The sequence below is a fragment of the Triturus cristatus genome, chromosome 4_2 (assembly GCF_964204655.1).
Source record: "Triturus cristatus chromosome 4_2, aTriCri1.1, whole genome shotgun sequence".
Taxonomy (NCBI): Eukaryota; Metazoa; Chordata; class Amphibia; order Caudata; family Salamandridae; genus Triturus; species Triturus cristatus.
The window spans coordinates 416140782-416168282 of record NC_140586.1 but is presented as its reverse complement, the minus strand read 5'-3'; the positions used below and the strand labels follow the sequence as shown (position 1 = coordinate 416168282).

The 27501-nt window shown below is 48.1% G+C and overlaps 1 protein-coding gene across 2 annotated transcripts in view; it reads right to left on the bottom strand.

Moving 5' to 3' along the window:
• Positions 1–27501, bottom strand: part of LOC146834490 (ferric reductase 1-like) — a 439656-nt gene that overhangs the window by 287824 nt on the left and 124331 nt on the right. For both annotated transcript variants that reach the window (XR_014960631.1, XM_085601878.1), the window contains exon 6: positions 27041–27104. Coding sequence is in view for 1 of the 2 variants with exons in the window: in XM_085601878.1 (XP_085458004.1) it covers positions 27041–27104 (64 nt within the window). In the remaining variant the exon portion in view is untranslated. The remainder of the gene's footprint in view (positions 1–27040; positions 27105–27501) is intronic.

The window sequence follows — 27501 nt, the reverse complement described above, 5'->3', positions numbered from 1 at the left end:
TGTAGTCCTGATCCTCAGTGAGTCTCAACCCTCTACAGTGTTCTCCCGGACTTCTGAAGGAAGATTTACCAAACTGCTGCGCTTACTGGTGCTAAGGCTTGTTGGTGGTCAGTCCAACTACTAACAACTTTATTCAACATTTTAGCAAGAGGAAATCACTGTGCAATGTCAACCATTCAAAGTAGTGGCCTGTTGTCGAGTGTTTGAATTGAATACCTGTCTGTGTTGTCCCACCTGATAAACTCAGCTTCTGCAGCTCCCGTTCAGCACCAAGGACAGCCAGCACACCTCTGCATCACGGCCCCAAAAGCCAGATAAAATTGTACTGACTGTTGAAACTTGGTCTATGGACCCACAAGACCATAACTCCACGTGGGTTCCGTTGAACACACCCGGCAAATGACCGAATGCCACCTTGTGTTCTCTATTGAATGCAATGGTTAAGTTTGACAGCTCTGCAAAGTAAGCTGAACACTTGAAAATCGATAACTCTGGTTATACATGTTGTATTGATTTTGTTTTGGTGTCTAAATTTACATAAAAATGCAAGTTCTTTTTATAAAATGCAGTCGGTTTTCTTTCGAGTCATTTCAATTAGTTATTTTCTATGTTGGTGCTCTGAAATGCTTAACACATGTTCCTCTAAGTAAGCCTTTCTGCTCTTTGGCTCGCATGAATTGGTGCCTCTTTTCCCTCTGTAAATACACTGCCCCTCCCCCCCCCCCCCCCCCCCTCAACTCAGCAGATATAATTATTAACAGTCACTGGTGCGATTTCCATGCAAAACGGGGCTACTGGGTAGTAAAACGGGTCCGCTCGGCTCTGTTTACAGCCTGCATTGACAGAAGCGGGTTTCCAGATGTAAAACTCCTTCGGCTGGCAATTCCAGGCAAGTGAAATGTTTTTTCCATCCACCTCGATGGGCTGTAAATGTCCTTCAAAGAGCGCTCAAGCATTTCCTTGCCAGCTAAGGACTGACATTTTAGAAGTAGGTCACAGGAAGGAAACCTAAAGAGGAAGGGACGGCCTCGAACTAGTTTATTAACTGTTTCGGGGGGCATCGATATTGTAGTCGGAACTTTCCTTGTAACTCTATGTACCAAATGGCACACCTTATGTATTATGGTCCCGTGTGTGGTTGATTTGTCTCAAGCGTCCCTCAGCAACGTACGTCATCCTACCCGTTGGAGCGAGCTGCAGACACAGCGTGAGTCAGCAAAGTCTTTGTTTACATGAACCTCACTGTGTCATGAGAACAGCATGCGGGTAATGCGAATTAACAGTGTAATGTTGCCCCTTTCCTCCTGTACACTGCCCCACCACAGATGACTAGGACAGCAGGCAAGGTTTAAGGGGTTTATTCAGGTATTACACACTTCAGCAGGAGCGCCGGCACGGAGCTCCTTATCCTATTTGAATCGGCGCGCTAATGCGCCCCTAAGATGGCCGCCGCCGGAAGTCCAGGTCCAAACAGTATCTTTGATATTCCCTTTTTTAATTTTCTTTATAAAAGACTCACAGCCAACGCGTTTCGTTCCACACTGGAACTTCTTCAAGGCAATTTAGGATTCTTGATGGCAATACCGCGAAACGAAATGTAGTATAACGGTGTCCCGCATACATAAATAAATTTTCACAATCAATAAGTGTGATGTTTGTTAATTTCATTTTTCTGTTTAAAAACAGGGATGTTCATAATGTCAATAATAATAACTTCAAATTAATGGTGGTCAAGATGTCGGCTCCATAGTACGAGCACAATCAAGGGATTCCAATATTCTGGGAATTCCAACAACCCCACCGAGTCCTAGCAGCACCTTCCCACCTACCAGAATTATCAGTTTTTGAAGATATAACCTCAAACCCAACACCACTCTTTACCAAGATAGCCACTGCCTTACAGTATTCTGCCTGATCTGAATCCACATAACTCTCCACCCATCTAAATTTAGAGAGAAAAAACCTCTGCTTTCACTAGCAGTCAAACGAGTCTCTTGTAAAATTGTAATGTGGCCTTGACTTTCTTCTAGATAGCGCATCATCAACCTCTCTCTACCTCAGGTTCTAAGACCATTCACATTCCAAGTTATAAATGATAGTTCCTTACCATGCCCCCTCATCTCCAACTACATTTGGGCACCTCTGCTGGTATACAACTCTGGCCTATGGACATGTAAATGACTGCTTGGAATAATCAAGGACTTCTTTTTGTTTCTTCCCACTGCTCCTCAGCTGTGCCCCCCGGGAGAGACTACAACAATAAAAAATAGAAAAAAAGATACCCAACAGCTACATCCCTCCCCCTTCTCCCTCGCCCGAGCACACAACCTAGTGATCAAAACACTTCCTAAGACTCATGGTACTGTCCCCTTTTTGATAGTATCGATCAAGGCATCCACATCCTCCACAGCTCCATAATTAAACATCTGGTTATTCCATATGATACGAAGCAAACTTTAATTGCACTTTTGCCCCCAATTTGAGCAGTTCCTCCACTTTCCTGCCAAGCTCCCACTGCGGTTGATCCATAGCCCTCCACACATTTGATCTGATGGAAAAGGTAAACCCTGTGGCCATTCCTCAAAGCTGAGTTCAATACTGCCTCTTTCACTGCATGTGAGAGAAAATTTGCGAGAATCTTGTTTGGTTTCTGTCTTTGAGGGTTCCTTTGAAAGGGATCCCCATACACTTGTTGTATCTCCAGTTCTAGATTTATATCTGGTCTCTCTTTTAATACAGTGTCCCGCTTTGGGAGTTTGTTTTTGAAAAATTATACACCTTCTATAAGTTTGACGGGTGTCCATCATGTCTGATGGCTCGGCCTGTCAAACTGGACAGGAACTTCTGTGATGGTAGTCCTGTCAGTATTTAAAGTTGTCCGTGGGGCTGGCAGACAACTCTAAGTGCACTGGAAAAAAGGTCCCTTGGGATGGTGGGGGCAATATTCGGAGTCAGTCCGATGGAGTAGTGTTGTAAATTGCCCTTTTTGGATGGTCATACCCCCCACTTTTTGCTCTAGATGCTGTGGTACATCCGGTGGGTGTATATCACCTTTCAACCCGGAACCTACTATTCTTGGGACTTTTCAAGATGACTTGACCCATCTTCAGCTGTGCAGTCCAGATAGCCCACCCTAGAGGTGTGGCTAGCCTTTTGGGAGTGTATGCCTCCTGACTGACTAATTTCCCATCTGCCCGTAGGCAAATGTGCCTGGGGGCAGGGGTGGCGTTTGTCCTTGACTGGGTAACAAGTTACTTGCATATCAGAGGCAGTGCCTCCTTTGAAGCCCACTGTCTTGATGTGCCATTTCACTTGCCATGCTAGAAGGGCAGAGGGGTCACCTCCTTCCTACCCAGGCATTTGTCTCTGGCTTCTGGTAGTGATCTTACTTCCTAGCAGGGATCCAGACTTCTATCTTTGCGGCAATCAGCACATACAGCCCGCCAAGGCGCAAGGGAGCTGAGGCATCTTGGTGGGCACTCTCTAAGAATGCCACCTGGGTACATGCCAGCTCACCCTCAACACAATAATCGTGTTGGGGTGAAAAAGCACTGCAGAATTCGGTAGTACCATAAAGGAGCTGGCTAACTCTGGGTCGTCCGGCTACCAGTCCATGTTACTCTATAGACCACCGTTCACATTCAGTAATCTTTAATGGAAAGGTTACTGTAGAGCAGTGGTTCCCCATCGGTGTCCTGTGGCACCCTGGTGCACAGTCAAAGCTAGCAAGGGGCACCGGGCACCAGGCACACAGTGAATCACTGAATGGTAAAAGATGCCCTTCTCCTCCAAGGACCGTGTTTGTGTGGTGCTATTTCATTCAATCACTATAAATTTAAATGTTTTGCATTCCATCCTGTGGCCACAAGGTGGCAACCTTTCTCTCATTATTACTTCTCACAAAATGTTTACCAGGCAAGGTTTTATGACCAGCAGAGCAATTTCAAACATGCATAGAACAAGCCCATAACCCAATAACTATATAACCTCCACTGAAGATGATGGAAAAGCAGCTTGTTATAGCTCTCTATTGGCAGACTTAATAAAATTTGTTAAGAAACATTTTAAAACCAGCACCAAAGAAAAATCTCTTCAGATACTAAAAATAACCATGGAAAGCCAGCCTTGGAGGTTACCGACTCTTCTGGGGTAGAATGTGTTGGAGTTTAATTCACTACATTTTACTTTCAGTAAAAACCCAAGGTTATCAGACTTTTCCCTAAATAGGGAGCTGGAATTATAGACTCTACTAATGTGGTTCAGCGAACTAATGACTTTCAAGACAGTGCAATGAAATATTTTGTGGTTGGTAACTGCACACAGACTGACTCTGAAATGTTAAAAGCTACAAATGGGGAAGATGCTCCTGTAGGGCCATATTTAAAAGATTTTTCTAATGCAATAGACAGTACACAGCAGTGCTTAATTTGAGCTAGTGGTTTCCGGTGCTCGGCACCAGCACTTAGGGCCTGATTAGGATGGCGGTCAGACTTTTGTCCGACCGCCATCCTTTCGGGAATGGGGCCACTGACTAGCTGTCGGTGGTCCTGCCATAGGGATTACGATGCAACCGCCTTCAAGGCGGTCGCAATGTGTGTGTTTTGTATTGCGGCCTGTGCTGCGGGCTGCAAGCACACGCCGCAGTACAAAAAATACACATTTTGCATATCCCTGCACTATGTGGCAGGCACCATGCGGTGCTTGCCACATGGTGTAGGGACATGTAGGTGGACACAATAGGTGGGACATTGTAAACCCTATGGCTCCTTGAGCTGGTTGGATGCATGCCGGTCGGTCTATCCGACTGACAACCATCCACCTGCAAAGGTAATGTGGCGGGTGGACCTCCACGGTCCGATGGCGGTGAGACCGCCACCGACGGGCTAACGGTGGCGGTCCCACCGCCATCATAATCAGGCCCTTAATTAGCAGCACCGGTATTTATGACAGTCTGCTACATGGTGGGCTGTTTGCCTGATTTAGAGTGAGCACAACAACAGTTGTTTACTAATTCAACATATGTTAAAAATGACCAATAATTGCCGCCTTTGCTAATCTTATAGCTGTAGGGGTCTGGAATAGTCTGAACTGTCACACTTGTAGAAGAGTGATGGTTGGTAGTCTGTGGTGGAGCTGTCTTTGGTAGCGCTAGCAGGGGCAATGGGTGGTGTAGTCTGCAGTGGCCTCACAAATTAAGCACTGCTGCACTGGATTTTAGAAGCTTTGATATCGATGAATAATAAACAGTCACGTCAGTTCGAAACTTTAGCAGGCTCCAAAACAGAAACTGCAACTGTAAGAACTGAAATATTTAAGCCACATGCAAAGGAGTTGAGACAAGTTACGGAACCCTTGTGAAATTAACTGACAAATATTGAACTATCTAGGCCTAATGTTTTTATCACACAGCAGCCAATACTGATTATTCGTACAGAGAATCCGTTTGGTAAAGAAGGAATGTTTAACAAGGTTTGGAGAATAAACAGAAAAGCCTAAATCAAACAAATGAGACCTTGTCAACACCTTTGTGTCACACAGTTTTTCCAAAATCTCATCAATGTGAGAGGAAATCCCAGTGAAAATAGGAGGCCCTATAGTAAAGATTAATACCCAGCCGCCTTGAAAAAAAAAAAAAAAAATTAGTTTGTAAAGCAGACAAGGGGTGCTGCTACTTTATGCTGCTTGATTCTGAGAAAATAAGGAGCAATGCTCTAGTCATATGATTATAATACCTTCATCCGCTTCATTACGATTATTTTCTTGGTGGAAAAGAGAAGTACTCCCAAAGCTGGGCTTACATCCCCCCCACCTGCAAAAAAAAAAGTAATGTAATGGGGAGCCGCAGCCATTGACCAATAGGTCAAGGGAGCCGCGGGTGGAAAACGTTTGGGAACCACTGCCCTAGGGCTAAAGGTACTAGTCCCCTGCAGGCGGCAGTAACAGATCGCACTTCAGAAGCCAAAAAAGAATTGTCTGCTGGTCTCCGTCGAGGACCTGCCCGAAAGTAAGCAGCCAGGTACCTTCTGGGAAATGTAGTCCTGATCCTCAGTGAGTCTCAACCCTCTACAGTGTTCTCCCGGACTTCTGAAGGAAGATTTACCAAACTGCTGCGCTTACTGGTGCTAAGGCTTGTTGGTGGTCAGTCCAACTACTAACAACTTTATTCAACATTTTAGCAAGAGGAAATCACTGTGCAATGTCAACCATTCAAAGTAGTGGCCTGTTGTCGAGTGTTTGAATTGAATACCTGTCTGTGTTGTCCCACCTGATAAACTCAGCTTCTGCAGCTCCCGTTCAGCACCAAGGACAGCCAGCACACCTCTGCATCACGGCCCCAAAAGCCAGATAAAATTGTACTGACTGTTGAAACTTGGTCTATGGACCCACAAGACCATAACTCCACGTGGGTTCCGTTGAACACACCCGGCAAATGACCGAATGCCACCTTGTGTTCTCTATTGAATGCAATGGTTAAGTTTGACAGCTCTGCAAAGTAAGCTGAACACTTGAAAATCGATAACTCTGGTTATACATGTTGTATTGATTTTGTTTTGGTGTCTAAATTTACATAAAAATGCAAGTTCTTTTTATAAAATGCAGTCGGTTTTCTTTCGAGTCATTTCAATTAGTTATTTTCTATGTTGGTGCTCTGAAATGCTTAACACATGTTCCTCTAAGTAAGCCTTTCTGCTCTTTGGCTCGCATGAATTGGTGCCTCTTTTCCCTCTGTAAATACACTGCCCCTCCCCCCCCCCCCCCCCCCCCCCCCAACTCAGCAGATATAATTATTAACAGTCACTGGTGCGATTTCCATGCAAAACGGGGCTACTGGGTAGTAAAACGGGTCCGCTCGGCTCTGTTTACAGCCTGCATTGACAGAAGCGGGTTTCCAGATGTAAAACTCCTTCGGCTGGCAATTCCAGGCAAGTGAAATGTTTTTTCCATCCACCTCGATGGGCTGTAAATGTCCTTCAAAGAGCGCTCAAGCATTTCCTTGCCAGCTAAGGACTGACATTTTAGAAGTAGGTCACAGGAAGGAAACCTAAAGAGGAAGGGACGGCCTCGAACTAGTTTATTAACTGTTTCGGGGGGCATCGATATTGTAGTCGGAACTTTCCTTGTAACTCTATGTACCAAATGGCACACCTTATGTATTATGGTCCCGTGTGTGGTTGATTTGTCTCAAGCGTCCCTCAGCAACGTACGTCATCCTACCCGTTGGAGCGAGCTGCAGACACAGCGTGAGTCAGCAAAGTCTTTGTTTACATGAACCTCACTGTGTCATGAGAACAGCATGCGGGTAATGCGAATTAACAGTGTAATGTTGCCCCTTTCCTCCTGTACACTGCCCCACCACAGATGACTAGGACAGCAGGCAAGGTTTAAGGGGTTTATTCAGGTATTACACACTTCAGCAGGAGCGCCGGCACGGAGCTCCTTATCCTATTTGAATCGGCGCGCTAATGCGCCCCTAAGATGGCCGCCGCCGGAAGTCCGGTGACGTCACGCCTAGCGTGCCGTCGACTAGACCGCAACACCACATCTCCCCCTTTTACAACCCAACAAGCAATGTCCCTCTCCACCATAGAACAGTCTTACTTGTGGTCCAGGTTGAACCCCTCGAACCTTCGTGGGAGCAGTATTCTTCTTCCGCAGCGTGTCCTCCTGCTTCCTGCGCCTGCGGTCGGGGTATTGCCCCCACCCTTCGGATCCGCTTCCCCACACGCGTCTTGGGGCTCAGCCCCACCTAACTCAGTCCCTCGGTCACCAAGCCCCGGAGTCTCGACTTCTCCTCCTCTTGGACTCCAGGATCCCTTGGGAACGCTTCCTGCTTCCCCCTCTGGTCTCCTACACTCGCCTTTCCCCGCCGGTGTGGCCCCAGCTCCTGCCTCGCCATCCAGCTCCACGTTCTGTTCAGTCTCATTGGTTCCGGTGCATCTTGCCATCCGATCTTGTGCCCAAATCTTCCCGTCACTTAGTAAGGCTGATGTGGAATAGGGCTCTACCACTTGGAAGGGGGGCGTGAACTTGCTGTCCCCTTTCCTTCCCTGTGTAGGCAGTTTCACCCTCACCCACTCTCCTCTCTCCAAGGCGACTTCCTTGGTGTTGTGCCTTGCGTCGTAGTAGTTTGTGTATACGGCTTGTGCTTTCTCCAAGTTTCTGCGCACCACTGCCGGTGACCAATGACTCTGCACCGTGAGCCTCTTCCAAGCTACATTGTCTCTGGTGAACGGTTCTCTTCCTCTGAGAATGCGGAATGGGCTGTAGCCTGTGGACGAGGGAGTTATCCGGTACGCCCATAGCATACGCTTGAGTTCTTTCTCCCAGCTTGCTCCCTGGCCGATTGCTGCTTGCACGGACCCCATTATCACCCTGTTGAATCTCTCCACTGCTCCGTTCCCAGCAGGGTGGTAGACCGGCGTGCGCCTGACAGTTATCCCGTTCCTGTCCATGAAGGCCTCCCACTTCGTGGATGTGAACTGTGGGCCATTGTCACTGAGGATTCCCTTGGGGATCCCTTCTCTGATGAACACCTCCGTGAGGAATCCCAGGATGGTATCTGTCTCTGCGTTGTCATCCACGTGGACTTCTGGCCACTTCGAGTACCTGTCCACGACCACGGTGAGGTACTTCTGGTTGCCGCTGGCGTCTTGTATGGGACCTAGAACATCAATGGAGATTTCTTCCCACGGATTTTCCGGGAAGTCGAAGCGTCCCAGCGGTGGGCGCAGCACTTTTTGCGTCTTGTCTGCATTGTTGCATTGCTCACACGTTCTGACGTGTCTTTCCACCGCGAGGTCCAACCCTGGCCACCAATAGTCCTCCTTCACTCTTCCCTTCGTTTTCACGATGCCCAAATGTCCTTCGTGAGCAAGAGCTACCACTCTGGGCCTCAGCGCCGTCGGGGGTACTACCTTGTTGCCCCGGAACAGAAAACACGGGTTGTCCCCCAGCGACAATTCTTCCCTGACTTCCCAGTACTGTTTTAGCTCTTCTCCCAGCAACCTCTTCTCCGGCCACCCTTGCGTCACGTACGTTTTGACCGCCTTCACCTTCTCATCGGACCCATACTCTTCTTCCCACTCCTGCTTGCTGATTGCTCTTTCATGATCGCTCATGAACGCCACTGCGTACTCGGCCCAAGTCTCTGTGTCTTGCGCCTCTGCCGGTTCCTTCGCCGCCGCCCTGCTCAGGTAGTCCGCCACGCGGTTCTTGGTGCCTGGGATGTACTCTACGTCGTACACGTAGTCGAGGAGTCGCAGTGTCATCTTCGCAATTCTTGGGGTAGCGTGCTCGTGGCCGTTGGACGTGAGCACTTTAATCAGGGGTTTGTGGTCCGTTCGTAAGAGGAACCGACCTCCCCACAGGAACTGCCGGAATCTTTCCACTGCCCACACGACCGCCAGCATTTCCTTTTCAATCACGCTGAATTTGCGTTCATTGTCAGCCAGCGTGCGGGACGCGAAGCTGATTGTCGCGGTCGCTCCTCGCGCCGACTGTTGCGTGAGCACTGCTCCAAGGCCTCGGTCGCTAGCGTCTGTAGTCAGGGTCGTGGGAGCCGTCGGGTCAAACCCTTGGATGGGTATGGCTCCACAGATTTCTCTCTTCACTTCCCCGAACTCTCTCTCTTGTTCCTCCTTCCACGAGAACGCCGTTTTCTCCTTCAGGATCGATCTCAGGTGGTGCGTCTTTGATGCGAAGTGGGAGACGAACTTGCTGTAGAACTCAGCCATCCCTAAGAATGTCCGTACCTCCTCCTTGCTAGTGGGCGTGGGTGCATCTCTGATGGCAGCTACGTTGGATGCCTTGGGTTTTATGCCTTCCTGACTGATTTCGTGCCCCAGGTATGTGACTTTCCCCAGTCCGAACTTGCACTTGTCCCACTGGGCCGTGAGCCCGTTTTGTTCCAGCACATTCAAGACATTCGCCAGTCTCCGGTCATGTTCTTCCGTGGAGGCGCCCATCACCAAGATATCGTCCTGGAAGAACTGAATACCTTCCATCTTGTGGAACAGACGGTACATCAACTTTTGGAAGACCGCCGCTGCCGAGGCGAGCCCGAACGGCATCCGTAGGAACTTGTAGCACCCGAAAGGTGTAATGAATGATGTGAGGTGGTTGCACGATTTGTGGAGTGCGATCTGGTGATACGCAGATGTTAAATCCACAGTGGAGAACCACTTGGCACCCTTGGTCTTAGCTAACATCTCATTGATGCGGGGAAGGGGGAACTTGTCCACTACAATGTTCTTGTTGAGTTCCCTGAGGTCCACACATAGTCTCACCTTCCCGTTCGGCTTCTGCGCCACGACTAAGGGGGCCAACCATTCCGCATTATCGATGGCTTCGATGATCCCGTTGTCCTCCAACCTCTGCAGTTCTTCTTGTACTGCCTCCCTGGTGCGGAACGGGATGTTTCGCACTTTGTGGGACACTGGTCGGGCTCCTTCTTTGAGATTTATTTTGTGCGTGAACTTTGTTAGCCTCCCTATGTCGTCTCTGAAGACTTCGGGGAACTCTTCCTTCCACTGCCTTGCTCCCACTTTGGGGTCGTCCTCCATCATGAGCACTTGTATGCGGCCTCCTGGGTTCAGCTTTATTTTCAGCTTCCCTTGATCTTTCCATCCCAACACTGATGGTCCCTTTTCTGCCACGTACAGTTTTCCTTCGCACGTCCTGCCCTGGAACTCGAACGTGAGAGGGCAATACCCTACCATGGGTATGGGTTCCCCTGTGAACGTCACCGGGTGGATGTCCGTGGGGCGCAGTCGGTGTGTTGTGACAGGTGCAAAGTCATCCTCCCATATCTTCCTCTTTATGATCGTGTAGGGGGACCCTGAATCTGCGACCATGGTGACTCCTACACCCCCTATGGTCATGGCGCACCTCGGTTTCTTGTCGACCGCGCCGTCGATCCCCAAGACCTGGTCATCTATCATCAGGATCTCTTCTTCGTCCTCCTGCCCTTCTAGCTCTTCCTCCTTGGTCATCTCCTGCGCCACGTATTTCACCTGCTGCCTTGACGTCTTCCTTCGGCATACTCTCTCATAGTGCCCCATCAGCCCGCAGTACGTGCATTTGGCCCGGAACGCTGGGCACCCTTTGTCGTTGGCGGCGTGCTTTTCGCTGCCGCATCTGTAGCACCCGTTGGTGCTCCCTTGTCCCTGCGCCTGCTGTTTCACGCCCCGGGTCATGGGCTTCCTGTGTTGTCGCGTGCTGTGCTGCTCCGTCGGTGTCTGTCTCTCGTGGCCTTTACGGTCTTCTATCCTGCACACGGTTTGTTCAGGGTAGCGGTCCTTCTTCGCTGTCTCTGCACATCTCTTGGACATTTCTGCCTTCTTCACCATGGCTATCACCGTATTGAGGGGTTCGTCACCGTTGGCCCACAGCTTATCTTGAATGGACGCATTCGCTGCGTGCATCACTATTTGGTCCCTAATCAACTCTTCCTGGAAGGCTCCGAACTTGCACGTTAGGGCCAGCTTCTGTAACGCCGCTACGTACTGGTCAATCGTCTCTCCTTTCTGTTGCGCCCTGTGGTAGAAGTTGTACCTGTCGACGGCTACACACACTGTCGGGCGGTAATGAGCATCCATGTCGTCGATCGCGTGTTGAAACACATCGTCATCCGCCGCGGGCCGGACCACCTTCACTAGATCGTCGTAAACCCTCTGACCTGCAGGGCCCAAATGGTGTAGCAGCATCCTCTTCCTGCGCGAGCTCGAGAACTCAGCGCCACTTTCCTCTTCCAAGGCGAACAGGAAATTCAAGAAGTACGGCTTCCAATCCTCCCATGGCATATCTGGAACCCCAGCTTTCGTGAGGAAGGGTATCGGGTTCGGCAGACCCGTCGAAGTGGCACTCATCCTCCTCCTTGCCTCCGTTCGCCGCGGTCGTGGACTCGAGCTTCTCGACCCCCCGGTGCTGTCGGGGCTCCCTGCGTCCGGTTCGTCGTCGCGGTCTGTGGCGCCGCCGCTCGCGGTGCGTCCTGTGACCCCCGCCACGATGCGTGCAACCGCCTCTCCACGTGGACTCTACCTGGGGCGGTACCTGTGGGGTTGTCGCGTCCAGAATCGGCTCAGGAGGGCCCGTCAGGAATGTAGCGCTCTCGCCTTCCCTCTCCGCGACACTGCCGCGCTCCTGCTGGTCAGGGGTGGTGCCTGTGGGCGTCGATGGCTGGTAGACCACAAGACACTCACCCTGGAGGCAGCGCTGGGCCGTTTCACCTCCTCGTCGCCATTGTAATGTTGCCCCTTTCCTCCTGTACACTGCCCCACCACAGATGACTAGGACAGCAGGCAAGGTTTAAGGGGTTTATTCAGGTATTACACACTTCAGCAGGAGCGCCGGCACGGAGCTCCTTATCCTATTTGAATCGGCGCGCTAATGCGCCCCTAAGATGGCCGCCGCCGGAAGTCCGGTGACGTCACGCCTAGCGTGCCGTCGACTAGACCGCAACACCACAAACAGTGCAATGTAGGACTACAGCAAGCCTTGGAAATGCAAATTGGTTCCGATTTATAACGCATGGAAGCAAGTCGCTGAAATGGGCAGGAAAGGCAGCAAATCACATGCAAGGGGCAGACTTAAAACGCTCTCCAGGTACGTGCTTTATAATTGGTTAAAATGCTGCCTATTAAGTGACTAAACACTGCTTACTTTATGATCTCGCGAGGATACCTAAGAGAATATTGGTGCATCTACAATCAGCCATGGGGTGAAGAGAGCAGCAAGGGGGCACTGGTGCGTCATGTATCAAGTCACAGGGTCAACACCATCCGCAACCACCAACTCCAACCCTAAAACCTAAATAAAACCAAAGAGTAAGAAATGATGATGACATAGAACTGAATCACATTGACCTAGAACCCACAAGAAGCCTAGATCCAACACCTTCATTGAGACAGAGGCAGAGCAGAGGGGGCTTCTTCAATGGCCCAACTCTAGGTAGTTCCTAACTGCACATAAGAAGTGATGTTTCACTCTGCAACCTGTCTACCTGTTGACTGCTTAGGCACTCTACTTTTCCCAACACCACCAGCATCACACATTTCGCTAATTCCTCTGATGTTGCAATTTACTATTGGTATTGCTGTTACTATAATTAATAATATCTGTATTGCCATCACATTTCCTATTGGTAACATTAATACCACGAATTTCAATATTACTTCTGTGTATTTGTATTGGTGTCAGAAATACTAATGTTATTTGAATTATCATCAGAATTACTATTACTGTAACTAATGATTATACTATTAGTTGCCAAATAATATGAGTAGCACATTTTTGGGATTACTTTTACTATTGTTTATCGAGGTGGTATTATGAATATTCGCGGCATTGTGATTACTGAATCTATCCCTATTTTTCTATTTTGCTAGTGCATTATGGTTAATTCGCTAAGTACGAGCGACAGCGCCTGACTTGGCTTCACTCACCTCCCAACTTGCTTGCTGGTGCCTCCGCCCTGGTGCTTCTCTCTCCCGCCGCCGCGTTGGTGTCCTTAGCGGCCGCAGTGGGGAGGGAGACGACTACATCCCCCAGGTGCCCCGGCGCACACACACGGGAAGCAGACTCGACTCCTTTCGCGCCTGGCGGCGCTTGATAAACGGCTCCTTTCACGGTGGAGCGGGTGCTAGCAGCGACAGCGCCTGACTTGGCTTCACTCACCTCCCAACTTGCTTGCTGGTGCCTCCGCCCTGGTGCTTCTCCCTCCCGCCGCTGCGTTGGTGTCCTTAGCGGCCGCAGTGGGGAGGGAGACGACTACATCCCCCAGGTGCCCCGGCGCACACACACCGGAAGCAGCCTCGACTCCTTTCGCGCCTGGCGGCGCTTGATAAACGTCTCCTTTCACGGTGGAGCGGGTGCTAGCAGCGACAGCACCTGACTTGGCTTCACTCACCTCACAACTTGCTTGCTGGTGCCTCCGCCCTGGTGCTTCTCCCTCCCGCCGCCGCGTTGGTGTCCTTAGCGGCCGCAGTGGGGAGGGAGACGACTACATCCCCCAGGTGCCCCGGCGCACACACACCGGAAGCAGCCTCGACTCCTTTCACGCCTGGCGGCGCTTGATAAACGGCTCCTTTCACCACGCCGCGGGACCGCGCGCGGGACCGCGCGCGGGCTAAGCCCGGGCAAAGGGCAGGCCGTCTGTGGCCGTCCGGGGCCAGAGGGGGCCGGGTCGGGCCACCCCCCTTATTCCCGTAACCCTTGCCTCCATTCTCCAAACCAGTGGACGCCATCATAAGGTATTGTGTTGCTACTGATGAGATTTATGTAACCCAATTAACTGTTTGTAGCCCTAGTACCGGCCTGCCATTGACTGTGTTGAACGGGCCCGCGCTCCCTACCTGTTATATATTTAACAAAACCCGGAGTGTTTGTCTGGACGCTTACATACTGCGGTTCACCTGAACATTGGTCTACCCCTGGACTAAAACTAATAAGCATTCCTAATTCTATTTGGTAATCTAGGGGTTTGATACCGGCTGTTGTATATCGCCTATTTTTAATTGTGTGTTTTTTAAGCCATTTCATAAGAAGTGCTATTCTCATCTGGTAGCACTTGTGTTGGTTATTTTTATCTGATCAAGGCAACATGCCCAAGTCAGCCGGGAACTCCCGTCCTATTGTCTCCACACTTGACAACTACCTAGTTAAAGTAGTAGACAAGATTAATAAGGAACAAAGACTATCCCTGGGCCTTGGAAGTGTGCGTGATCCCACGAATCTTATAGTTTCAGCTGAGACCCCTGTCCCATTGCCTATTCCCCCGTCGATTTCTACCATTGATGATAGCTGTGTAGTGGTCTCTACGGATTTCCCAACCAGGGAAGGTACCAACGAAATAGAGCATCCACAGGATATCTTTGTTGTCGAGGATCTTCACAAGGTACCCGATACAAACGAGTCCCTGAATGACTCCGATGCTCTGAGTTCCGTGGTCCCTAAACCCCATAGAGTGGTGAGGTCAGGGAGACATCTAAATAGACCTGTTTTGTCTAAAAAGGGGGGTCGTAAAAGTAAAAAGAATATTGTTTCTGTAATAAATGGGGGCCCCACTGAGCTAAATAGTTTACATAATGATGTTAATTCCACTCATTTGAAACAAGCTCCGGACCAGCCAGAGCTGCTTATTGGCATGATTGATGCAAAGTTAGACAAAATCGTCCTTCCACTCTTGGATAAGCTCAAGGCTGTCTCTAGGGAAGTGGTCAGATTGGGTGTGTAGGTGCAATCCGGCCTGAAACCTAACAATAGTCCGCAAACAGCTGCCGCAATTGCTGTTGCCGGGGGCAGAACTAGTAAGCCCGTGCAATCCAACAAAGGCTCATCCAGTGTTGGAGTGGTCTGTGCAGGTTGTAGTATCCCTGCACAGCAAAACAGTAGTGTCACTACAGCTAACGAGCAGCAGGGCGTAACTGGCAACTCAAAAATACTGCCCACAGGAGACTCTTTTAATACCATTCCAGTAACACCATTACGCTCTAATGATATTCTTTCAAACCCCCCGACTATTTATGCCCTGGGGAATAAGCCGAAGACTACCAAAAGGGGGAAGTTTAACAATAGTGGCCTCTCCCAACCGAATCTCCCACCGGACTGCGCACCATATGTAGCAGTCCTGACTAATGTTACACCGATTAGAGAGGATGGGCCTTATCGCTCTATAGAATCACATGACTCCCTCAAAAATAAAACTGTAGCATGGCTCAATCGGGAGTGTGGCTTCCCAGTGGCTATGGCGGACCAAATTTTGGCTACCACCAGAACTAACTGGATTGGCACGTCCCCGAAAAACATTTCAGGGGACTGTGTTATTATTAATTTTAGTAAGCCCCACCTTGCCACGACAGCCCTGATTCGAGCCTCGTCTCGTCCCTGTAACAATCAGGGCATTTCACTCCGTCCCTTGGGCTTTTTCTATAGTCATCACATTAGCCATCATTCTAGTAACCGCGGGGGGGGGGGGAGTATGAGAGGAAAAGCCTTGCATAGCCTTGCAAACAGTTTCCAGGTGAATACCGCTAATCGTTTCCAATGCTTTAGTGGGTTGGATCAAAACGACTGACTGAAGTTGTGTACGGTATCCCTTGAAACTCCGGTGAGACAGGCTCTGTCTGATTTGGGACAAAGTGTTTGTATATCAGGGCCGATGGGTAGTACTTCTGGGACAACTGCAGATTGTCCACCTATGGGCAAGGAGGGCAACCTAGCAGGTTGCTCGGCATCATCTATAGAGTTGGGTATGGCACCCCCAGAAACTTCGGTGTGTCAGGTTTCGCCCGGTACGGGTCAAAGTGTTTGTATCTCAGGGCCTACGGATAACATTTCTGGGACAACTGTAGATTGTACGCCTACGGGCAAGGAGGGTGATCCTGCAGGTCGCCCAGAGTTACTTTCGGACACTTCTAATGCTGCTATTCTACAACAGGGTAATAACTGTTTTTCCATGGGGTCAGGTGCCCCTGGTTTTTCCAGCTGTTATATTGCCAGTTGGAATATTGCGGGCATTAGGTCCAAATCAGATTGTTTGGGTTGGACCGAATTTCTGGCTCTTTTTGATATTATCTGTTTGCAGGAAACCTGGTGTAGGGACTTTAAAGGATATAATGGTTTTGTCTCATACCAGTTACCTGCAACCGGTTCATTATCGGGCAGAGCCAAGGGGGGCCTTCTAATCTTGATTTCTGTCCAAACCCCTCTGCTGGTTAAAAAATATGTACAAGTTGGGGTCCATTCTCAGATTTTATAGCTGCATATATCAGGAGGTAGGAACATTCTTTTAATACATTTTTATAATAATCGCTTCGATGATACCAGGGATCAGGTGGTTAGAGCACTTTCTAGTGCACTGGATGACATTATTAAGGATTCTAATGTCATCTTTGATTTGTTCATAGCAGGGGATTTTAACGCCACCACCTGCTCATTCTCAGATGTCAATGTATGTGGGATGGTGGACTGTCATGGAGACGGAACCCACCACTTTCAACATAACCACTATGGTGACGCCTTAAACAGCCTCCTTGCTTCACATAATATGTATATTATGGTCAACGAGAAAAATGACCAGGAGGAGATCTGTCCAACTTTTACAGGTCGGGAAGCGAACTCAGTTATTGATTTTATATGTATCTCCTCGAGTCTTGTGGCCTGGACTACGGCACCTAAAGTCGTAGACATCCAGCTTAGTGACCATAATTGCTTGACAGTAAAGGCCATGTTATGGGAGAACAAAGGGTTCCGTATGCTTGTATTGTTAACAGCATTGAGCCTGTACGCCCTAATGGCACCAGACTCAGGTGGAAGGGGGATAAGGCTGATATTATGTCTGATTCAATTATCACTAGTTGTCTAGCAGGCATTATAGGGATTTTAGAAGATAATCAAGGCTCTATTGACTCTATTGAGCATTTTATTGGCATTAACTCGGTCATTGACTCTAAGTTTATTAGCCCATTGAAATATAAAGAGGATCGTCCGCTGGGGTGGTTTAATTCAGCCTGTACCCTGGCCCTAAAGGAGCTAAAATCAGATAAGGGTTTGGTTGTAGATCTAAGAGCGAGATACAAAGAAACCCTTAAACGGAGGAAATTGGAACTCCAACAGGAGGCGTGGGACAATTTGATCCTGGCTGCTGAATTGAATATTTGTACCCTGTTCTGGAAAACAGTTAATTCCCCTTTCCTCAAAAATGACAGAATCCCTGAATTAACCTCTAATGTCAATAAGGAAGAGTGGGTTTCTCACTTCTCCAAAATCTTTGATTCAGATAGTGCATCTAGGGCTTTAGTGGATGGGTGGCCGCACACGCCACTGAATATCACCGTCCAAGAGGTCTTAGATAGCATAAGGGTCAGTAAAGGAGGACAAGCACAGGGTCCAAACGGGGTACCAATTGATGTTTATAAATTGGTCCCTGAAGTATGGGGGCCTTTGTTAACTATCATTTTCAACGCAGCAGTCTGTAATGAGGTGCCCCCTACTTGGGAAGAATCCATTTTAATCCCAATTTATAAGAAAGGCAACCGAGGGGATGTCAAGAATTATCGTCCAATCTCTCTGTTGGACTCCTCCGTAAAGGTAATGAGTAGAGTGGTTTTAGTAAGGTTGGAAGAATGGGCGGAGGACAATGGCATTTTAGCTGAGAGCCAGTTTGGGTTCAGGAAGGGCCGTGGTACGATTGAGCAATGTTTAAATTTAGACCTGCTCATCGGTAAATATACCCTGGCAAAGACCGGCACTATTTATCTCTGCTTTGCGGATTTGAGTAGTGCCTTCGATCTGGTGGACCATGGCATTCTCTGGGCAAAGCTGTTGGAAATGGGGGCTCCCGAGGGCATTGTGTTCTTTCTAGCACGTCTTTATACTAAATTACGAGCCTGTGTCCGTTATGGTTCCAATGGGGAATGTACAACTAAGTTTAAGATTGGGCGTGGAATTAGACAGGGATGTGTGCTGGATCCACTGCTTTTTACTCTTTTCATTAATGAGATCGATTCATTCCTCAAATCTCTGGCAGTGGATGCCCCCAAAATTAATAAGGACTACGTCCCTGTGCTACTATACGCGGATGACACGGTTCTTATTTCACGCACCCCAAACGGCCTTCAACAGCTGATGGATGGCTTTTTGCAATTTATCAATAGCAGAAAGTTAGTGTTAAACAAATCTAAAACTTATGTTATGGAATGCGGGCGTAGGAATAGAAAGAAACAGTTCTCATTTTTTATGGAGGGCCAGAAGGTCCAGGCTGTCGACTATTTTTCATACTTGGGGGTCACTTTTTTGAATAAAAACACTTGGGCCAATGAACACAAAAATGTCCGGGCCAAGATGGCGAGGAGTGCTCATGGAATTTTTACTATGGCTACGAAACTGGGAGACAGGCGGGTCCACGACATGCTGAAGATTTTTCAGTCCCGTTGTGTTTCGATTGCCTTGTATGGTGTTGGCATTTGGGGCTATGCCACGGCAGGGTCACTTCAGGTGGAGGAGAACGTATTCCTGAAAAGACTTTTGTGCCTGCCAAGCTCTGTTTCTAATGCTTTAGTACATAATGAATTGAGTATTCACCATCTTGCCGACTTGATCCTTCTTAGGCCACTGATGCTATGGCGCTCCATTTGGATAAAAGAAGAGACTTCATTGTGCAGAGCCATTATTTCTGATTGTCTCTCTTTGGACCATCATTTAAAGATCCCATGGTTAAAGTACATTGTGGATAATTTTCGTGAGTTCTTTAACATTAACATCATCGAGGATCATTGTGGGGCTACTGAGCTGTCTAAAATTGAACTTAGGCAGTGTTTTCTACAACAGCTTTCCACCAGGAGGCACCAAAATAGCTCTGATCTTTCATCCTGTGTTTTTTACCATGATCTAAATGAATTTGTGGGTTTTCAACCGTATTTGTCACAAGTGACCTGGAAGGCACATCGGTTTGTGTTGGCTAGACTTAGAATGGGTGTAGCACACAACCTTGTTGCTTTCCCCTCTCTGCATCTACATCCCGCTGGCCCATGTCCCTGTGACAATATTACCTCCCAAAGCACTGTGCACTTTCTTTTGCTCTGTCGGCTGTACAAAAACTTGCGGACTGTATATCTGAAACCCCCGTTTTTTAAATTTGGAGTCAGGTCAATACGAGACTGTATGAGTTTGCTTTTTAATCTGCATCATCCTGATGTCTGTTTTTATACGGCCATCTTTCTCCTTAAATCAATCAATCAATGCAAGGAAAAGTATGCTTTTTTAACCGTTTTAACATGTTATATCTCCTGCTTCTGTATTTTACATTGTTGTCTTTTAATGTTGTGCTTTTATGGACTTGATTTTTGTTTGAATAAAGCCTTATGAAATGAAATGAGTCATAATTCACAACCCTTAAAAACAGATTTTGCAGAAACTGCCAGAGAGAGAGCGAGAGAGATTGTGTGTGTGTATGTGTGTGTGTGTGAGAGGAACAATGAGAGAGAGAGAGAAAATTCAAATGCACTACTGGTTCAAGAGAATGCAGCGTGTAAGGAGGAGGTAGTGCCATTATTGGACTTGCACAATATTACCTCTAGTGGGAAAGGGACCGAGACTGAGATGTATGTTTTTAATTTACTATCTGCCTGCTCAAACAGAAATGATGTGCAGAAGTTACACCAACCAGTCTAAGGTACCTTATTGGTGGATTAAGACGGAGAAACAAGGGGGAGAGAAAGTACTTAGTAGCCAGAAATAAATAAAAAGCAACATCCATTAAGACTTGTCTTTCTGAAGGAGAATGAGAGAGAAGGACTAACCGGCACAAATCTAGGGAATCACAAATATCTGGTGGGGAGGGGGGCAACAACACATGCAGCATGAGAAATAGAAAGATAGAGAGGATTGAGTAACAGGGCACACACACACAGAGAAAAACACATATATAGAGAAAAAGACAGACACGCACAGAGACCACAAACACAAAATGAGGAGCAACAGAGAAAGAGACAGGGAAAAAACAGTGGAAGCAACAGGATTTTGGTGTTTCAGTTGATACAGTGAGAGAGACAAAAGGGAGGAGAGGGAGTGTGGGCAGAGATAAAGATATAGAGAAGAAGATTAGAAAGAAAGAGAAGAAATCCCAACGAATGGTGAAAGTAAGACACAGCATAGATGCCTGGGTAGTCGGGTATAATCTACAGCATTTGGCCTTGAATTTCAAATTCAGACAACTCTTCTTATTCTTATGCTTCACTGGGAATCGTGGCTGCTTGCTATGACTATTTTGGGGTAAAACGTGTTTTTCCTAGGGAATTTCATCCAACGCAACTGAGCCATTGTTAAGATTCTGGGCCACAAGTCAGAACATTTGGTCCTCTTGTCAGCACAGAAACTGTATCTTTGCTTAAACCATTCAGTCTCCCGACCCTGCCTCACCATTGACCTGCCAACTGGATTCCTTACCTGAAACAGTCCTTCTGCCTCAGTGGTTTTGTGTCGGTGCACGTTAAAGATGACGCCGACACCAACTGCTTTCCAACACGTCTTTATTCCTGCTCTGCGCAGCCCTATTTGCCATTCCTTTTTATCCGCCCTTCCTCTTCCTCTTCCGGCCATGCCTGACTCTGACGTCACATGTCAGGTCAGGCACAGAAACACTACATCTCCCACCTTTATATTTTATGTGTTCCAGGTTGTGCTTTCTTACAGTTCCTCAATAAGCTGGGTGGGTCTCCGGATAGTTCTCCGTGGTCGGTGAGAGAGACGCCCTTCTCTCAGCTCACTTGGATTCACCATCGGTTGTGATTCTTCTTGATCTCCGCTTTCTCGGTTTGATTCATCTGTGTCCCATTCAGGTTCGTTTGTTCGGGTGTACACTGCAGGATTGCATTTCTTGAAGTATGACACATTTCGTGTTGTTCTCTTGGTCCCAGAGGAGAGGTGGCTGTGATCATGGTTCCTTTCCACCTCGTCACTTGCAATGGTTGGACACAGTATCGACTGTCAGCCTTGGTCTTCCGCTCCTGTCTTATTAGTAACCAGTCTCCTTCTTGGATGTTGGATACCTTGGCATGTCGACGATAGGCTGCATACTCTTTCATTTTTGCTTTCTTGGTCTTGTCAATGTTCACTCAGGTTTCGTGGTCCGAGGTCGGGGATCTGGATTGCATGGCAACGTCTGCAGTTGGTATTCTGGTGGGTGGTGTTCTTCCAAGCATCAGAATGGCGGGGCACATGTTGGTGGTGCTGTGGTCCTGTACGCTTGTAATACTTCATTCAGCGCTAGTTGGATGTCGAGTCAGTTCGGCTTGTTGTATTGTTTTCTTTATGGTGGCCATAAATCTTTCGACCATCCCATTGGCCTGATGCCACAGGGGAGTGATCTTTCTGTGTCTGAAGTTCGGGTGACTCGCACACTCTGCAAACTCATGCCCGTTGAATGGTGGCCCATTGTCCATTTTCACTACTGTGGGGATTCCCAAAGCAGCAAACGCTTCATCGATGACTGGTATGACTGCAGCTGCTCTTGTGGATGAGACTTGTTGCGCAATAGGAAATCTGGAATATTCATCCATGATGACGATGATGTTTTTCCCACACATCAGTGGACCAAAGAAGTCAACAGCTACTTGTTGCCACACCTGGTCTGGGAGGTCGAACATTTGCAGTGGGGGATGCGGTTCTTCACGTCCTACGAGTTGACATTGAGGGCAGTCTTGGAGTGTGGCTTCTACCATCTGGTCAAGGGATGGGAACCAGACTCGCTCTCGCAATGCTTTCTTTGTTGCCACCACGCCTCTGTGTCCTTTGTGTGCTAAGTTGACAGTTCCTTGTCCATTGGCGCTGATCGTGAGATCGTCCTTGACGTGTCTGAATTATATGAGATCTTGCATCTTAACCGTGTTATCACAAGGCGGGTTCTCTAGATGTCTCCACAAGTCCATGCGGATTTGATGCATGACGTTTTGGAGCGTGGCATCCTTGGCTGTGGCTTCTATGATGGCATCAAGTGGGACAGCAGGTGGTCGTGCTTGATCGATAACAAAGTGGAGATATTCTTCTGCCAGCGAGCAACTTGTCCGCGTCGAGGCCTGCGGATGTTGCAATATGTAATCTGCCGGGTTTTCCGCTTTCCCCGGTTTGTGAATGATGGTGTACGTGTAGTCTTGGAAATTAATTCCCCACCTTTCGATCCGTGGTGGCATCTTCGCATGGGGATTTCCAAAGATTGTTATTAGGGCCTGATGATCAGTGATTAGCGAGAAATGTTTCCCATAGACGAACAGATGGAAATGCACAAAATGCCCACCCGACCTCCAGGCTCTCCTTTTCAGGCTGCGAGTAGACTCTCTCCGTGTCGGTGAGGGTACGACTAGCATATGCCATGATGTGACATTGTTCTCCATCATTATACTGGGCTAAGATAGCTCCAAGTACGACACGGCTCGCATCTACTGTGATCTCCGTCTTTTTTCGAGGGTTGAAATATGCTAGGTTGATGGCGGAGCTCACTGCTGTTTTAATTTAATTGAAGGCGTTTTCACACTTGGCTGACCAGTGAAAACTTTGACCTTGTCTGGTGAGTTCTTGTAGCAGAAAGCTGATGGTCTCATAGTCTTTAATGTAGAGTGCACAGTAGCTAGCCATGCCTAGGAAAGATCGTATGTCACTGACATCTCGGGGCTGTGGCATGTCAGCTAGACTTTTTGAGGATCCGGTCTCATTCGATCCATAGAGAAGATGTGACCATAGAATATTAGAGTGGACTTGTGGAACTCGCATTTGTCTTGGTTGAGTGTGAGGTTGGCATTGAGAAGGACATGACATACTCGATCAAGTGCTTTGTTGTGGTCCTTGCGAGTTTCGCTGAATACCAGGATATCGTCACTGTAATTGAATGAGTTCGGGATATGCTGAATGACACGCTGTGCCGCCTCTTGAAAGATTTCCGCTGCCGAGGAAATTCCAAAATTGAGGCGCTTGTATCTGAAGGGCCCTTGATGTGTGGTGAAAGTGGTAATGTATCGAGACTTCTCGTGGAGCTCAAGTTGGTGGTACCCCTTGTTGAAGTCTAGTTTCGAGAAGACTTTGGTTCCATTAAGGCGAGTGATCATGTCGCTGATGTGGGGTCCTGAATGCCGCTCCCGCTCAATGGCTGTGTTTGGGGCTTGCATGTCCACACACAGGCGCCCTTTGTTTTCTTGTCCTCGTTTGGGCACAACCATCACCGGTGATACCCACGGAGTGGGTCCCGTTGACTTCTCTATGATGTCAGCTCTCAGTAAGTCCTGTAGCTCTTTGTCCACAGCTTACTGGAGGTGGAACTGTACTTTCCGGCGGTGCTGGGCCACAGGCGTCACTTGTTCATTGATATGTAGTCGAACTTTGAAGTGAGCTAGTTTTCCTAGACCAGAGAACAGTTTTGGGAACTTGCTGATGATATCAGGTGAGTCGTCAACTTTATATAGAATTCCCACTAGTTTCAGACGTTCGGCTGTAGGTAGGCTGAGGAGGCAATCAGCCGCTTCAGGGCCTTCTATCACATGGATTTGCGCGTGAACCGTCCTGTCCTTGTAGGTCAGAGACGTGCGAAATTGTCCCAGGCACTGCAGGGGTTCTTTGGACATCCATGTGTAGACACGTACAGCAGCCGGTTCTAGCTTGGGCTTCAGGTTCATCTTCTTGTACTCAGTAGTGCATATTTAGTTAAGTGATGCTCAGGTATCGAGAACGAACTTCGCTGGGTAATTTCACATTTGAATGTGTAGCCGGGGCCAATTCTTTAGTTGGTCGGGGTCTGCTACCATGCATACGTTCTCGTCACTGTCTTGTGATAAGGGAGTAAGGGCTGACGATTCTCTTGAGGACAATCGTCGGGACCGATATGCACCTTGCGACTGAGTGCTGGATCTCGAAAAACTCGTTGAGCGATCTCTTCTCCCTTGTACAGCCCTTGCATGGTGACGGGTTCCGGTGCTTCGCTTGGTCAGCACAGACTCTTTGCTGCAGGTTTGGCACACCGCTTTGAAGTGGTTGTCTTTCCCACATCGGTGGCACTGATGTCCGATGGCTGGACACGGACCCGCGTGGGGGTAGTCCTGGCCGCAGCGATAGCATTGTGGCAGTTGTTTCCGGGGGTTGCTGTTCTTGTTTCCACTGCGGGGTGAATTTATGAATTTCAAAGGTCTCCGACGATCTGATTGATGTCTTGAATCTGTTTGGGACTGTATTCGGAAGGCTTGTTCACATTTCTCTGTCTTGCCAGTTTCCATCTTTTTTGCGTGTTCTTCTGCTTGGTCGTTTATTCGTGTGAGCTCCTCAATGTCGAGCGAGTAGTGCTTTTTCAGCAGGCGACGGCGCAGTGACTCCGACCGGCACCCCTCAATGATTCGTAACAGAAGTGCGTCTTCAGTGCTAAAGATGTTGAATTCACAGTAGCGGGCTAAGCGCTTGAAGCGCAAGATAAAATCACCCATTGATTCATATTTTTCTTGAGACACGAGATTAAAGGTGTAGCGTTCATAGTCCAGGTTTCTTGTGGATGAATTTTCTGTTTAAGGCTTCCCTCACATCTGCACATGACGTAGAGTTGGCCGGCGGTAGTTCTTTAATGGTCTGTCCGACGTCCTTGCTCACTAGATTTTGCAAAGCAATGAGTTGTTGATCGGGATTACTGACCTGCGAGCCCTCATGAAGTCCTCAAAGTCTTCTAGCCAGCTTTGCCACTTCGGGCATTTTCTATTTCCGGAAGTCAGCAGCAGGGGTTCAGGGGGACGCAGGAATGATACTCCCATCAGCACTGGTCCGGGCTGTGTAATTTGCGCTGGACCAGGCCGTGCATTTTGCGAGGAATCTGGTGACGTGGACATGATAACTTGTCTCAGCGGGCAGTGGGGTGTCTGGTTGTGTGGAGGTACAGTAAAATCGCCATGAGAACGCAATCTATCATTTGGCTGAAATAGTGAAGCTTTCCTTTTCGCCTGACTTTAAGATGCCCGCTTGATTGGTGACTATGCCTCTTTAGTGCTGTGGCCTGACTTTAAGATGGCCACCAGGCGCTATGGCTGCATGCTGCATTAGACATTAGCAGCCAGGCTTACCCCTGCTTGATGTGGCGCTTACTTCTTCCGAGCTCCGGGTCATTTGCCAGGGCTTGGTGGCAAGCGATGTAGGGGGGGGGGCGGTGCTCAACTTCGGCACGATCCGCTGCACGCGTTCATGTTAGCAAACAATGACGCTCCGTTCACTGCATGAGCTACAGCGTGTCGTTGGCGTGTGCAGATTCAAGAGGGGTGTCTCCCATCCCACCCTTGTCGCCAGGTTTCGTGTTGGTGCACGTTAAAGATGACACTGACACCAACTGCTTTTCAACACGTCTTGATTTCTGCTCTGCGCAGCCCTATCTGCCTTTCCTTTTTCTCCGCACTTCCTCTTCCTCTTCTGGCCATGCCTGACCCTGACGTCACATGCCAGGTCAGGCACAGCGACACTACAAGTGGGCTTTCGTCAGTGCAGAAGACAGATTGGTCAATTTTAGTTTTATCTCACGACATCCATTCCACAACATGCAGAAATCACCATCATTACGTAACCCTTGCTATGTGGCACATCTTCACACTCTTTTCCTCTCCAGCAATGGTTTGTGAGTTGTGCACTACCACACAGGAGCATGAATAAATATTAAGCCACAGATCACTCTTTGCAGGTGGACAGTTATCAAGTGTCCGAGTCTTGAAGAAAGCTCCCCTTACTCAACATGTAAATATGCAAATGTGCTAAACAATGTTTCCCCCAGTAGGCTGAGTAATTAATGTTTCTGATATGCATCCAACTCCTTTGAGAATTTATTTCAGGAGTTGGGGTAATACTTTGCTGAGCATAATTTTTGTGATTATTTATGGTCCCAGGTTTGAGGGCCCAGGATTGTTTTCCACCTAGCAGATTTCCTGTCAAGAACTTCGCCCTGGTGTCCTGTCACGGTAAAATGCAGCCACCAGTTGGGACACCCCTCCCCACGTAGGAGTTTCACAGTATACAACTCTCTGTCCCCAAAACGTCCCTGTGGGGGCCTTTTTTCACAGGGCAGCCCCCAAACCAGACCTCAGGCCACGTAGCAATATCTGGCCTGTCACCTCAGAGTGCATAACATTCTAGGGGCCTTCTGTCACTTGCCAGGTCACAAAACAAAGGACCATCGACCTGCTTCTACAGGAGTACTGTGTTCTGTATGGTACTTTTGCTTCAATTTTAATTGATGCATTATGCTTGTTAGCTTATTAAGGCCATGCACCAGTTCCTATAGCGATTCCCTTAAACAAAAGAGGGAAAGATCTGAATTGTAGGAAAGATATATTTGTGATGCATAAACCCAGTACACTGTGCTATCTACATATATTTACGCCACTGTGCCTGGGAACGGTCTTAAAGCATTGAAATAAACTCAGTATTTACATTGTAAGCAACAATTTATTCATTTTTTTTAAGTTTAAACTGTTGGGCATTGGTCTGAACCCACTTGAAGGTCATCTAAAGCTCTTACTTTTAAATGGCTTATACTTACTGGCTGGATGGTTTGACTTTCAACCCTCGTCCAAAATGTACTGTAATCTTGAAGAAAGGTAACTCTGCAATAGAGGACATCAAACTGGTTACTTCTAAGCAGTTTACAATCTCAAAGCAATGTTCTAAATTATTTAAGACACATTAGACTCAATAGATAAAGAGAAATCACGCAGGCCCCTTAAGAAAGCCGTATTTTAGAACAATCCATTTTTTAGCTTTCAGAAATCTCAAACCTGCCACCAGCACCAGTTTTCTTTGAAGGCATAGCAAGTGGACACTGCCAGGGCACCAGTACAACTTGTACAACTGACTATTTTTCCAATAGCCTGGGATGCCAGGTCTACAGACAAAATGGACAACTTTTCAACTTCTTAGCGCATGCTTGGGACTAGGGATAAGATGAGAATGTATTGAGCTGAGTTTAGTCAACCCATATCTGAAAAGCAATGATGTGGAACC